The following is a 14,994-nucleotide window of genomic DNA, read 5'->3' on the forward strand; positions in this document are numbered from 1 at the left end:
TTGATCCCCTGGCCTGATGGTAATGGTAGAGTGGGGGATATGCCAGACCATGAGGTTACAGGTTGTGTTCGAGTACAATTCTGCTGCTGATGGCCCACAGTGCCTTATGGATGCCCTGTCTTGAGTTGCTAGATCTGTTCGAAATCTATCCCAATTAGCACAGGTGGCAGTGCCACACAACACGATGGCAGTTATCTTTAATGTGAAGATGGGACTTTGTCCAGCCAGAGAGAATCCAGCCATCGCCCTCCTGATGCTCAGCAGCATTGCCATTGCTGCCTTCAACATCCTGGGGGTTACCATTGACCAGAAACTGAACTGGACCACCCATATAAATAATGTGGCTACAAGAGCAGGTCAGAGGCTGGGAATTCTGTGATGCATAACTCATCTCCTGACTCCCCAAAGCCCGTCCACCATCTACAAGGCACAAGTTAGGAGTGTGTGGAAATTTCCCCACTTGTCTGGATGAGTGCAGCTCCCACACTGAATAAACTCAACCCCATCAAGGCACCCTTCCATCAGCACCCGTTCCATCACCTTAAGCATTGACTACCTCAATCACTGACATACCATGGCAGCACCATGTACTATCTACACAATGAACTACAGCAACACACCATGGTTCCTTCAACACCACCTTCCAAACTCCACCATCTAGAAGAATAAGGACAGCAGGTGCACAGGAACACAATGTACGAATTCCCTCCAAATCACACCATCCTGACTTGGAAATATATCGCCATTCCTTCACTGTCGCTGCATCAAAATCCTGGAGCTCTGTCCCTAGCAGCACTGTGGATGTACCTACACCACATGGACTGCAGTGGTTCAAGAAAATGGTTCACCACCACCTTCTCAAGCACAATTGGGGTTAGGCAACAAATGCTGGTTTAGCCAGTGACCCCAACATCCTGTGAATGAATTAAAAAACAAAATTATCATTTGGAGATGGTGGCTTCTTTTCTAATGCAATCCCTCTTCTAAATCCCTTGTCCCCTGTCTTCTCACTTTCAGCAATAAGTGTGGGGAGGTCATTGACTTCTTTCTCACGGAGATCAGCCATCTCTGCTGTGTCCCTCCTTTTCACTAGCTCACCCGGCCAAACTTCCTCGAAAGCCCCTCTCAGCCTCCCACTTGAAATCGCATCTTTCTCTAACTTCTCTTCTATCTTCCCTCAATCCCTGCCTGAGTTCATCTTGTCCATGCGACCCATCTCCTGCTCCCTCGACTCTGTTCACACTAAACTGCTGATCACCCAACTTCTCCTCCAGGTCCCCATGATGCTGACGTTATTAATAGTTCCCTCTCTCATTAAAACTGCCGTCATTACCCCTGTCCTCAAAAAAAGCAACCCTTGACCCCGCTACTCTTGCAAACTACCGTCCCATCTTCAACTTCCTTTTCCGCGACCAAGTCCTTGAATGTGCTGTCACCTCCCAAATCCATGCCCATCTTTCCCAGAACTCCATGTTTGAATCCTCCTAGTCTGATTTCTGCCCCCATCACAGGATTGAACCGTCTCTGATCAAAGTCACAACTGACATGCCATGTGACTCTGTCAAAGGTAAACTCTCCCTGCTCGTCCTCCTTGACCTGTCTGTAGATTTTGGCACAATTGACCACACCACATCCTCCAGTACATCCCCACTGTCGTCCAGCTGGGTGTGATTGCTCAGGCCTAGTTCCATATCTGATCGTTACCAGACATCACTTTGAGTAGCTCCTCTTCCCACTTCCTCACCATTAGCCCTGGTGCCCCCTAGGCGTCTATTCTCTGCCCTCTTCTGTTCCTCATCGACATGCTGCTGCTTGACGATGACATCTGTAAGCGCCGTATTACTTTTCACATGTGTGCTGACGACACCCAGCTTTACCTCAGCAACACCTCTCTCAACTCCTCCACAATTGCAAAACTTATGAGCAGAGAATTAAGCATTGTGTGAGCATGTGCGAGAAGAAAATCTGTTCAGAGATAAGCTGTCCCTGGATTAGTGAGACAGCTTGTGAAGTCAGGAGTCTATGAAAAAACGATGTCTAAGGTTTGTGAGGGAGCTTGGAGGGTTACAGGATTTATGAGAAGGATCAGAGAATTTTGGAGCCATGGCAGAGATTTTAGGATTCCAAGGTCTGTGAGGAAGGTCGGAGGTTCTAGGCTAATAGATTCCATATTCTGTGTAAGTTTGAGTCTGCACGCTCTCCACAGCTTTTTATAATCTTTGTGCTCGGCGAGCTCCAATGTTGGGCTTCTCCTCCAGCAAAATTCTGGCACTGAAAGTACACAGGAGTCTATTACGTTAAAGAAAAATTGAGGCCTCAGCAACAGAAACACAATGGAAATGAAAAGTGCTCGAAATATTTTAAACAAGTTTATTTTGCTTACCTTGTTAAGATATGATTACCGGTGGCCTCATCAGGAGTCTTGTTGGAAATAATGTTTGAACCCAACAAGGTTAATCAGCTAGATCAGTACAAATTACATTGGGAATGGCACAACATGTCCCTGGGCTATTCTATTGTACAATTCTAACTATCATACTGGTATTCAGCTAGCTTCTATCATGATCAGTGGCTCAGCTCAGCCAATTACATTTGAAGGAAAATACAATTTTTAAAAACTCAGTGCAAATAAAGAGGAAAATCATAAGGGTACGAACATTTATGGTGATTTGGTTAACTCACCTCAGACAAGTGCCATTCATAAGGAACTCATCCACAAGGAGGACTTTCCCATTTGATTCAAAAACAAACTTTGAGTTTTTTTTTGCAATGCAGACATGTCCATTTTTGAATGGCTGGGCCCTGGTTAACTGGCAAACCCACTGGCATTGGAGGCAGCTAGTTACACCAATCCCTTTAGATGCACACCCTCCCTCAGAAAGGCCTTTGAATCTGACGGGTGAACAGCTTGACCGATGTATTTTAAAAAGTTTTCCAAAAAAAAAGTTAAGAAAGGTCAAGAATTGAGTATGCGTTAACGTGTCACCCTTGACACGGACTCCCACCAGCCCCCCACGCCCCCTCTTTGAATTAAACTGTTGTGGGTTCAAGCCCCTGCTTTAGAGACTTTAGCCTGGTGTCAGTCTAGGCTGACATTCCATTGTAATACTGAGAGAGTGCTGTACTGGGCAAAGTGCATCTTTCAGATGAGATGTTAAACTGAGGTACCTTCCCCTCCTAAACGTGAGCCTCTGTCCCTGGTTCTAGACTTTGTAGAAACCTGAAACACCTTGTCAGGGTTTAATTTCTCAATTACATTAAGACATGCAGTAATCTCTCCCGTGAGGCAAGCAAAATCAGGCTCTTCGCCTTCTCCCCATAGCTCCATGCCTTAATCGTGTTTGATTTCTCTTCGCTGCACTTCTCCAATGCCTGTACTTTCTTACTGTAGCGCAGTAACCAGGATTGTATCCAGTACTCCAAAAATCCCTTCGCCAGTGCCATTTCCAAGCAGGATTGGAAGACTGTGGCCAGAGCCTTAGCAATTTTTTGCCCTTCCTTCCCTCACCAACCTAGGATGCATCTGGACTGTGTTTTCTACTTGAAGCACTGCCAGCCTTTCATGTACCTTATCTTTATCTATTTTTACCCTATCCGATTTCTCCACTAACTCCTTTCAGTGCAATATTGTTGGTGCCCGGTATTCTACCCTCCATAAAACGTGAGGGCATCCAAAAACCTGCTGCCCGTGTCCTAACTCACACCAAGTCGCCTTGTTGCTGTTGCACTAGCTCATCTGACATAGATTTGTGAGCAGTTGTTGTTGGACTAGCTGAGGAATCAAGTCACTTACATGTTCTGATGATGCTTGAATACATTTTTGATTACAGTCATTTTTGATTTTAACTGTAGTTCCAATTAACTGATGTTCCCCCCACCTTGCTAATTTCTGAAAGTATTTAACAGCCTCTCTTTTTCTGAATCAGAGCCTGTATCTGGGGCCTTTGAAGAGAGATTGCTTTGTAGCTGGTGGCAAAATATTCAAGAACATTGCATGTATCATAACTCACAGCTGCCAAGCTAAACTATTATTTTTACAGCATAAATTGCCAGCAACATGATTGCAAAACATATATTATTTTGCTGCTACTTGTCCTCTTACTGTTTAGTACCAAGACCCTTAGCAAACCATCAAAAAGAGCAATGCGAGCAGTAATTTACACTTAGTATGCTCATCGGCACTTGAAAGAGTTAAGCCATTTAAAAGTTTTCAATGCAAGACAAAGGGAGGAAAAAACTGAACAAGATGTCACGGAGCCAACATTCTTTCATTTTCGACACCTTTGGATTTTTCCTCGCTACAGGTGTTGCTGTCGGAGTACAAAAAATCAGGACAACTGTTTGCCATTAAAGCTTTGAAGAAAGGAGATATTGTGGCAAGGGATGAGGTTGACAGGTGAGATTTGCTTTCTCTTTAAACACAAATACACTGTATTTTGCTTAGAATATGCAGCGCACAGTAATAGGCCATTCAGCCCAACTGGCCCATGTTAATATTTAAGCTCCACGCAAGCCTCTTCCCACCCCTTTTCATCTCACCCTATCAGCATATCCTTCTATCCCTTACTCCCTCCTAAAGCTCCCTTCCCCTCAAATGTATCTATACTATTTGCCTCTCCTTGGGATAGCGAGCTCCGCCTTCTCACCAGTCTCAAGGTAAAGACGTTTCCCCTGAGTTCCCTATTGGATTTTTTTGGTGTTGTCTTCTATTGGTGGCCTTCTCTTACCCACGAGTGGAAACATTCTGCACCTACTCTATCAAAACCTTTCATAATTTTATAGATCTCTATTAGGTCATCTCTCAGCTTTCTCTGAAACCCAGCCTGTTCATCCTTTCCTGATAGTCATGACCTCAATTTTACGGTATTATCTTTGTAACACTTTTTTTTTGCCCCCTCTCCGGTGTCTCTATATCCTGTTATGACTGCAGCCGATGTTATTCACTGAGCAAGCTAAATCCCAGAGGGAAACTTGTCTTGCTGATCGTAACTTTCTTTTCTGTTTTGAAAACAAGGGGAAAACTACTAAGCTCAGAAGCGTAGAATCCCAGTAACACTTATAGGATTTTATAATTAGAAGATTTATTAGCAAGAAGAAAAAACTTAAGCGCACAAGATTAAACTAACACAGTTCAGCAGTCTTATAAAGCATTCCCCCAAAAAACCCACTTGGTCAAAACACAAATAAACTATTGGGCAACAGCTCCCTTATAGATTTCTAACCACAAACATCCAGTAATATTACTCAAGGCAAAAAACTGCTGCTGCTTTAATAAAATGTACCACATGACTTCTCACTGTCTTCCACTCTGCTGTGGAAATCAGAAGGAAGTTCAGAAACAGACTGCTTTCTGAAAACAAAGGCTTCTCTGGCTTGAAACTGGATGGCTGCTTCAAATTCACAAGTTTTCTCAGTACCAGAGCTGGTCTCAGGACATCTCCCCCACACAGCCAACACAACGCAACTTAACATCTCCCTTAAATATCCTTTTCCCCTTTGATCTTAGACTCCATCGTTCTCAACATCTCTTTGAACTCAATTTTCCCAAAATATAAAAATCTTTCATGTCTCCATCTATTGCCTCCACTTTTGGGTAAAAATAAAATAAAATAATGACCTTTCCTTGTTTTCCTATGAAACCTTTGTAAGGTGTAAAATTCTCTTGTCACTTTTAAACTCCCTTTTGAAACTTAACAACTGAAAAGTCAAGTTCCTATTTATAACGCAAATTTCAAACCCAACCTATTTACTCGTACATTCAACTTCACCATAGCCTCTCCATACAAATGCGTGAATATAGCATCTTTACCTTTCATCTCATTGCTCCCACTAACCGGAAGGTTTATTAACCTTCCTGCAGTTTAATTACACACACACACACAAACACGCACACTCACAGCCTTCTTTACAGAATACCATCATATTCCCAAAAATATTTTTTTAAAAATCCATCTTCACAACCCTTTTTATAATATGGTGACCAGAACAGCAAACAGTACCCCAACTGAGATCTAACTGATACCAGTTAACATGCATCATTAGTTTGTGATTTGTGTGTGTTTGGACTCCCAGATCTCTTTGCTCCTATTTCTTATATGTGACCACCTTAGTTTTCATACTGTAATGTAATACCTCACACCTACCTATGTTGATATTCAGTTGCCAACTATGCACCCATTGTGCAAGTTTGTTAATATCTGCTTGTAATTTGTTGCAATTTGAATATCCACCACCACCCCCACCACCCACAAACTTATCTGCAAATTTAGAAGTTGCGTTTTTAATTCCAAAGTCTGAGTTGCTGATTAAATTGTTAACAGCAGCAGTCCCAGCACTGATCTTTTAGGGACCCCAATTTCCATTGTCTGTCACTCTGAATCCCACTACCCTTTACCCCAACTCTCTGCTTTCTGTCTTGAATTCAGCTCGCAATCCATTCTGCTACTTTTCCCCTGGTGCCGCATTCTCTGAATTTATTCATTACTCTATTAGGTGGAACTTTGTTGAAGGCCTTCTGGAAATCTAAATAAATTACATGTACAGTGTTCCCCTCCTCTAGTCCCTCTGTTACCTCCTCAAAAAATTGAATGAGGTTGGACAAGCAGCACTTTCCCTTTGATGTCCATGTTCACTATTCATTATTATATTTTTGGCTTTTAGATGGTTCTTCTGTCCTCTCCTTTTGTGGGGATTCCATTCTGGAAGGACCGTGTTTAACACTGTGATCAGTCCAATGTACTGGCTGTGTCTAACACTGTGATCAGTCCAATGTACCGGCTGTGTCTAACACTGTCATCAGTCCAATGTACCGGCTGTGTTTAACACTGTCATCAGTCCAATGTACTGGCTGTGTCTTAACACTGTGATCAGTCCAATGTACTGGCTGTGTTTAACACTGTGATCAGTCCAATGTACTGGCTGTGTTTAACACTGTGATCAGTCCAATGTACTGGCTGTGTTTAACACTGTGATCAGTCCAATGTACCGGCTGTGTCTAACACTGTCATCAGTCCAATGTGATCAGTAAGGGCCGTGTTTAACACTGTCATCGGTCCAATATACTGGCTGTGTTTAACACTGTCATCAGTCCAATGTACTGGCTGTGTTTAACACTGTCATCAGTCCAATGTACTGGCTGTGTTTAACACTGTCATCAGTCCAATGTACTGGCTGTGTTTAACACGGTCATCAGTCCAATATACCGGCTGTGTTTAACACTGTCATCAGTCCAATGTACTGGCTGTGTTTAACACTGTGATCAGTCCAATGTACTGGCTGTGTCTAACACTGTCATCAGTCCAATGTACTGGCTGTGTTTAACACTGTGATCAGTCCAATGTACTGGCTGTGTTTAACACTGTCATCAGTCCAATGTACTGGCTGTGTTTAACACTGTCATCAGTCCAATGTACTGGCTGTGTCTAACACTGTCATCAGTCCAATGTACTGGCTGTGTCTAACACTGTGATCAGTCCAATGTACCGGCTGTGTTTAACACTGTCATCAGTCCAATGTACTGGCTGTGTCTAACACTGTCATCAGTCCAATGTACTGGCTGTGTCTAACACTGTGATCAGTCCAATGTACCGGCTGTGTTTAACACTGTCATCAGTCCAATGTACTGGCTGTGTCTAACACTGTGATCAGTCCAATGTACCGGCTGTGTCTAACACTATCATCAGTCCAATGTACTGGTTGTGTTTAACACTGTGATCAGTCCAAGGTACTGGCTGTGTTTAACACTGTGATCAGTCCAATGTACCGGCTGTGTCTAACACTGTCATCAGTCCAATGTACCGGATGTGTTTAACTCTGTCATCAGTCCAATGTGATCAGTAAGGGCCTTGTTTAACACCGTCATCAGTCCAATGTACTGGCTGTGTTTAACACTGTGATCAGTCCAATGTACTGGCTGTGTCTAACACTGTCATCAGTCCAATGTGATCAGTAAGGGCCGTGTTTAACACTGTCATCAGTCCAATGTACTGGCTGTGTTTAACACTATCATCAGTCCAATGTACCGGATGTGTTTAACTCTGTCATCAGTCCAATGTGATCAGTAAGGGCCTTGTTTAACACCGTCATCAGTCCAATGTACTGGCTGTGTTTAACACTGTGATCAGTCCAATGTACTGGCTGTGTCTAACACTGTCATCAGTCCAATGTGATCAGTAAGGGCCGTGTTTAACACTGCACCAACTAACGTGACGCTACTTTAAAACACTTTATGCTACAACACTGTCTGTCAGCTATTACTCTGAATTGTTCTGTTATCTCTGCAGCCTTATGTGCGAGAAACGGATCTTCGAGACCGTGAACATCTCCTATCATCCATTCCTGGTCAATCTTTTTGCGTGTTTTCAAACCCCGGAGCATGTATGCTTTGTGATGGAATACACGGCCGGTGGGGATCTTATGATGCACATTCACGCTGATGTCTTCTCTGAACCCAGAGCTGTGTGAGTACAAACGGTTCAGTCATTGCACTTGTTTAGTTGCCTGCCCATAATTATAAATGTTAATCTCTAGTACGTTTAAGTCAGCTGTGGGTCAGTTGGTAGCATACTTGCCTCTGGATCACAAGGGGTAGAATTTTCTGCTCGGTGTGCCCCCGGCACGCTCAAGCGATGATGTTGGGCGAGTGTCCTGACGCCACCGTGCACTTCCGTGATATTTCAGTCAGTCAGCGGGCGCGAGTGAGAGTCAGCAGCATGTTCGCCGACAACTAGGAGGCCTATTCAGACCCTTAAGGTAGCAGTTGACGATTTTTCGCAGCCGTCCAACCTTACAGTTACTAGGCGGGCAAATCTGCCGGGCAGACTTTGCCTTTTTGATGAAACCTCACGCAACGGCGTGATGGGGTTTCCGCTATTAATTTTTTTAAAAAATGTTTGGGCAGAATTTTCATCATCTATATTTTCATGTGAGGGAATCTGATGTGTGGATGTATTTTTCTTCAGTTTCAAATCTTTATTGATTTGATTGACTTTAAATTCTTCAGCTCCCTGAGGCAGCTCTCTGCTTTCAGGGAGCTTTCGTTGCACCCTCCCCCCGTGCCCACGCTGACTTCAGCCCTCGCCCTCCTCCCTCCCCGACCCCGGCAACGCTGAGCCTTTCAGCACGTGTTTCATGCTGGCTGGCGGTTAAATGCCCGGCCAATCACGGCTGCCCACCAACGCGAAAATTCTACCCAAGTTTCCGGGTACAAGTCCCACTCCCAGGTCTGAGCAGAAAAATCAAGGCTGACACTCCAGTGCAGTACTGAGGGAGACTGCACTGTCAGCGATGCCGTCTTTCAGGCGAAACATTAAACCAAGCCCCCTTTTGTCGGCTGGGGTGGGTGTACAGGATTCTGTGACACTATTTCACAGAAGAGCAGGGGATTTACTCCCAGTTTCCTGGCCAATATTTAACCCTCACCTAACATCAGAAAACACAGATCATTTGGTCATTATCACTTCGCTGTTTGTGGGAGCTTGCTGTGCACAAATTAGCTGCCTCATCTCCTACATTACAACAGTGACTACACTTCAAGAAGCTCTTTATTTGCTGTAAAGTGCTTGGAGATGTTTGATTGCTATACAAAGCACACTATAAATGCAAGTCTTTTTTCCATAAGCCCATTTTAGAGATGACTAATTAATGTGGCACATGTAAACATTTAACATGGTTATGGCTAATTATCTTGCTAAATTCCACAAGATGTGTGAAGAGATGCATTTTAGTGAGAAGCATGAGGAGAAATCATGTAAACGAAATGGTAAAATTTTTAAGTGTGTGCAAGGAGAAGGAGAGACCTGGGGCGTATGTACAGAAATCTTTGAAGGTGGCAGGGCAAGTTAATAAAGATGATTTTTTTTTTAAATGCACACGGGATCTTTAGCTTATAAGTAGAGGCACAGAGTACAAAAGCAAGGAAGTTTTACTCAATCTTTAGAAATCACTGGTTAGGCCTCAGCTGGAGTTTTGTGTCCATTTCTGGGCACCATGCTTCAGGAAGGATGTCAAGGCCTTGGAGAGGCTGAAGAGGAGATTGACTGGAATGATACGAGGGACGAGAGGTTTTAGTTATCTGGTGAGCCTACGGAAGCTGGAATTGTTCTCCATACACCATTGGGGGAGATGGTGCTCTAACGGTACTGTCACTGGACTAGTAGCCCAGAGGCCCAGACAAATGCTCTGGGGACATGGGTTCAAATCCCACCACGGTAGCTTGTGGAATTTAAATTCAATTAATAAATAAAAATCTGGAATATAAAGCTAGTCTCAGTAATGGTGACCATGAAACTATCCTCAATTGTTGTAAAAAACCCATCTGGTTTACCGGGAAGGAAATCTGTTGCCCTTACCCTGTCTGGCCTACACGTGACTCCAGACCCACAGCGATGTGGTTGACTCTTAACTGCCCTCTGAAAATGGCCTAGCAAGACACTCTGTTCAAGGGATTAGGGTTGGGCAACAAATGCTGGCCTTGCCAGGGACACCCACATCCCATTAAAGAATAAAGAAAAAGGAAGGTTAAGGGGAGTTTTAATAGAGGTGTTCAAAATTATGGGGATATATTTATAGAGTAGAAAAGGAGAAGCTGTTTCTAGTGGGAGGGTGGGGTGGGTAACCAGTGGAAACAGATTTATGGTCAATGGCAGAAAAACTGGGGCAAATAAGCATGTTTATATTTTATTCAGCGAGTTGTTCTGATCTGAAAGGGCAGAGGAAGCAGATTCAACATGACTTTCAAAAAGGGAATTGGATTTCTAATAAAAAATGGGAACAAATTGTACGGCTGTGGGGAAAGAGGGAGGTGTGAGACTAACTGGTGTCTCTTTCACAGAGAATAGCACAGGTGAGTTGGGCTAAATGGCCTCCTTCTGTGGTCCGATTCCACGTTGAATGATTTCTCTTATTCTTTGGAGACGTCAGTGGGTATTTCATTAAAAGAAATCTTAAAAACAGATCAGAACATTGTGTGCTGAGAAACATGTAAATTTCTGTAGATTGCTTATATACCTTGAGTTAGGGAGGTTAAATAACGAGTAAATGACCATAGTTAGCTAACATTTATAAATGTCACAAGATAAGAAACCATCAGCTGCTCAGTTTGATATCAATAGTAGGAAAATCTGAGACCCTATATTTAGAGAGAAAGTCAGTGGAGGACATGTCATGAAGAGAGATACCTCAGTGGACAAATTTGACTAGATTTGACTAGCCCAGTAGATTTTGAGATGTTAACAAAGCATGAGAGGTGTGGTGAACGTGATCGGTATCGATTTCCAGGAACCATTCTAAAAACGTCCACAAAAGTATTATATTTGCATTGGAAAGCAGTTCAGAAAAAGTTCACTAGGGCTGATTCCTGGGTTGAAAGGGTTGACTTATGAGGATAGGTTGAGCAGATTGAGTCTATACTCATTGGAATTTAGAAGAATGAGAGGTGATGCTATTGAAACATATAAAAATCTGAGGAGTCTTGACAGGGTAAATGCTGGGAGGATGTTTCCTCTCGTGGGGGTATCTAGAACTAGGTGGCACAGTCTAAAAGTAAGGGGTCTCCCATTTAAGGTAGAGGTGAGAAATAATTTCTTCCCTCAGAGGGACGTTAATGTGGAATTCTCTCCCACAGAGGTTGGGTCATTGAATATATTCAAGTTTTGATCTGCAGGGGAGTCGAGGGTTACGGGGTGCAGGCAGGAAAGTGGATTTAAGGCCACAATGAGATTTGCATGATCCTATTGAATGGCTGAATGGCCTCCTCCTGCCCCTTTCTCTTATGATCTTTGGTTGAGGAATTTAGGGCCTATATCAGAGATGGAAAGTGGCCGTATGAAGAAAGATGACCAAAAGGCAGACAGCAAAAGGTTTTGACCAGTGGCCGTTTCTTAGACTGCCGGCTGTAGCTTGTGTCCAGGGTTGTGGCCGAGACCACTTTTACAGACTCTCTATCTCTACCTCTGCCGTGATCTCTCTCCGTTTTGGTAGGAAGAACGTGGAGAGGCGATATAAAATAAAGACTGCAATTCTAAATGGGAAGCAGATGCCCAGGGACCTGGGGGTATAAGTGTACGAATCATTGAAGGCAGCAGGACAGGCTGGGAAAACAAGTTGTGTAGCTTACGGGATCCTGGGCTTTATAAATAGGGGCACAGATTACAAAATAGCAAGGAAACTCTGATGGACCTTTATAAAACTGTGGTTCAGCTTGAACTGGATATTGTGTCCAATTCTGAGCACCACACTTCAGGAGAGGGTGCAGAAAAGATTAGTGGTAACGGTTCCAAGGATGAGGAATTTCAGTTACATGGATAGATTGGAGAAGCTGGGGCTGTTCTCCTTGGAGAAAGGAAGGTTTAGAGGAGATTTGATGGAGTATTCAAAATCACGTGGGTTCTGGACGGAGTAGATAAGGAGAAACCGTTTCCAGTGATGGAAGGGTCGAGAACGGTTGAACACCGGTTGACAAGAGAACCAAGAGCAACTTGAGGCAAGTTTTTTGTCTTGCAGCCAGGGTTAGGATCTGCAATGCTCTGCCTGACAGTGTGGTGGAGGCAAATTCAATCGTGGCCTTCAAAAGAGAATTGGATAATTATCTGAAGAGAAAAATATTGCAGGGCTATGGGGAAAGGGCAGGGGTGCGGGACTAGCATATTTATTCTTGCAGAGTTGACACAAACACTATCAGCCGAATGGCCTCCTTCAGTCCTGCAACCATTCTATGGTTCCATGTTGTGATCTCTAATGAGCTCAAATTTCCCTGTGTTTAGTCACCCCGCCCTAGATCTCAATAATCTCCCACCATGGATGTTGAAATCATATTGTATGAAGATGCAGCACAGAAGGAGGCCGTTCGATTCATTGTGTTAGCGTTAGGAGAGCGATCCAATTAGTCCCACTGCCCTGCTTTTTCCACGGAGCCCTCTAAATGCCTTCCCTTCAAATATTTGTCCAATTGTCTTTGGAAAGTTACAATTGAATTTGCATTCGCCACCCTTTCAGCCAATGCATTCCAGATCACAGCAACTCGATGTGTTTTTAAAAAAAAATTTCCTCATGTCACAATTCTGTGTCACCAGTAAAGGCCCCAACTCCCAATGGTTTGTCACGGGGGTTGTTCCGATTGTATTTCTCTCCTATGCTCACTTGATAAACACAAGCCTCCCCTCACAGAATTGTATAGAATTTGCAGCACAAAAAATGCAGCTCAAATCCTCTGCATCTCTACTTAAACTCCACACGATCCTCTTCCCACCCCCTCTTCATCTAATTCGATCAACTTAACCTTCTAATCTTTCCTCCCTCATAAATTTTGACAGATATAAATGACCTGGATTTGGCTATACAGGGTATAATATCAAAGTTTGCAGATGACATTAGTATAGCAGTAGATGCCAGGAGAACGTGAAGGGACTGCTGAAAGGGGCAGAGAAAAGGCCGATGAAATTTAACTTGGAGAAGTGTGAAGATGGAAGAGAGGCAACATAAACTAAATTAAAGGGGATGTAGAAACAGACTTGAGGGGTATAGGTGCACATTCTTAGAAAGTGGCAGGACAAGTTAATAAGACTGTTAACAAGGCATACTTGGCTTTATAAATAGAGGCATAAAGGTCAAAACCAAGAAGACATTATAAACCTTTATAAAACACTAGTTAGGCCCCAACTGGAGTGTCGTGGTCAATTCTTTAGGAAAGATGCCAAGACATTGGAAAGGGTGAAGATTGGAGAGGATTTCGCTAGAATGTTACCAGTGATGAAAGATTTCAGTTAAGTTAGGTGATTAACATACACAAGGTTAAAGGGAAGCCTCAAAATCTTCAAAGGCTTTGGTGGAGCAAGTAAGGAGAAGCTTTTACCAGAGGCAGGCAGATTGGTAATCAGAGGACACAGGTTTAAGGTGATTGACAAAAGAACAAGAGACAACGTCAGAGATAAAATAATTGCAGAGCTGTTACGATCTGGAATGCACTGCCTGAAAGGGTGGTGGAAGGAGATCCAATAATGACTTTCAAAAGTGAAAAGGGTAGTTGAAAAGAAAAGAAATTCAGGAAAGCACGCTCGTGGGACTAATTGGATAGCTCTTTCAGAGGGATGGCACAGGCAAGATGGGCCGAATAGCCGCCTCCTGTGCTATATCTTTCTATGATTGTACGTGCTTATGCAGATTCCTTTCAATTGCCTTCTATGCTATTCCCCTCAACTCCTCCTATTAGTAGTGAGTTCCACGTTCTAACCACTCTCTAAGTAAAGGAATTTCTCCAGATTTGCTCATCAGATTTGTAAGAGATGATCATATTTTGACAAGCTCCAGATTTGGACTCCCCACAAGCAGAAACCTCTCCGTTATCAAAGCCCTTTCTAATTTCCATCAGATCACTCTCAGTCTCTAGAAAAGAGATAAGAGCCCCAGCCTATTCAGTCTGTCTTTATATGTAAACCTCTCTGCACCAGTGTCATCCCTGTGAATCTTTCTTTGCACTTTCCCCAGTGCCTCTGTATCGTTTCCACGACACAGCGACCAAAACTCTGCACAGTACTCGGGCAAGTATGGTCTAACCTAGGTTGTCTACAAGTTTAATTTAACTTCTCTGCTTTTCAATTCTAGCCCTCTAGATATTAAACCCCAGTGCTTGTTTTTTTTTAATAGCCTAGTTAATTCGGACAATTTCACAGAGAATGCCTGTGTAGCAAACTCCTAATTTAGTCCAACACACTGGAGGAAATTGAGAAGAACCTGGGTACATTTTTTCCATGGTGTTTGGAGAAATACAAGCCAAGGTTAAAGCCCTTCCCTGTACTTTAGAGGTTGGTTGTCGGATTGTATTGGAAGAGGCCTAGTCTTTCCACAGACTTGTTAGATGCTCAAGAGGGACCGGATTCAGAAACAGACTGAAAATTAATTCTGTATTTGTTCTCTGCAGGTTCTATTCTGCGTGCGTGGTTCTCGGTCTGCAGTTTCTCCACGATAACAAGATCGTGTACAGGTGAGAAAGCTTTCATC

At 43.3% G+C, this 14,994-nt stretch overlaps 1 protein-coding gene across 1 annotated transcript in view; it reads left to right on the top strand.

The window, feature by feature from the left end:
- The window catches only part of LOC144668787 (serine/threonine-protein kinase N2-like), a 171,062-nt gene that overhangs the window by 132,502 nt on the left and 23,566 nt on the right, over positions 1-14,994 (top strand). The window contains exons 15-17 of the mRNA XM_078531123.1: positions 4,305-4,396; positions 8,283-8,459; positions 14,915-14,977. Coding sequence (XP_078387249.1) covers positions 4,305-4,396; positions 8,283-8,459; positions 14,915-14,977 — 332 coding nt within the window. The remainder of the gene's footprint in view (positions 1-4,304; positions 4,397-8,282; positions 8,460-14,914; positions 14,978-14,994) is intronic.

This window comes from Cetorhinus maximus, chromosome 28 (genome assembly GCF_964194155.1).
Source record: "Cetorhinus maximus chromosome 28, sCetMax3.hap1.1, whole genome shotgun sequence".
Lineage (NCBI taxonomy): Eukaryota > Metazoa > Chordata > Chondrichthyes > Lamniformes > Cetorhinidae > Cetorhinus > Cetorhinus maximus.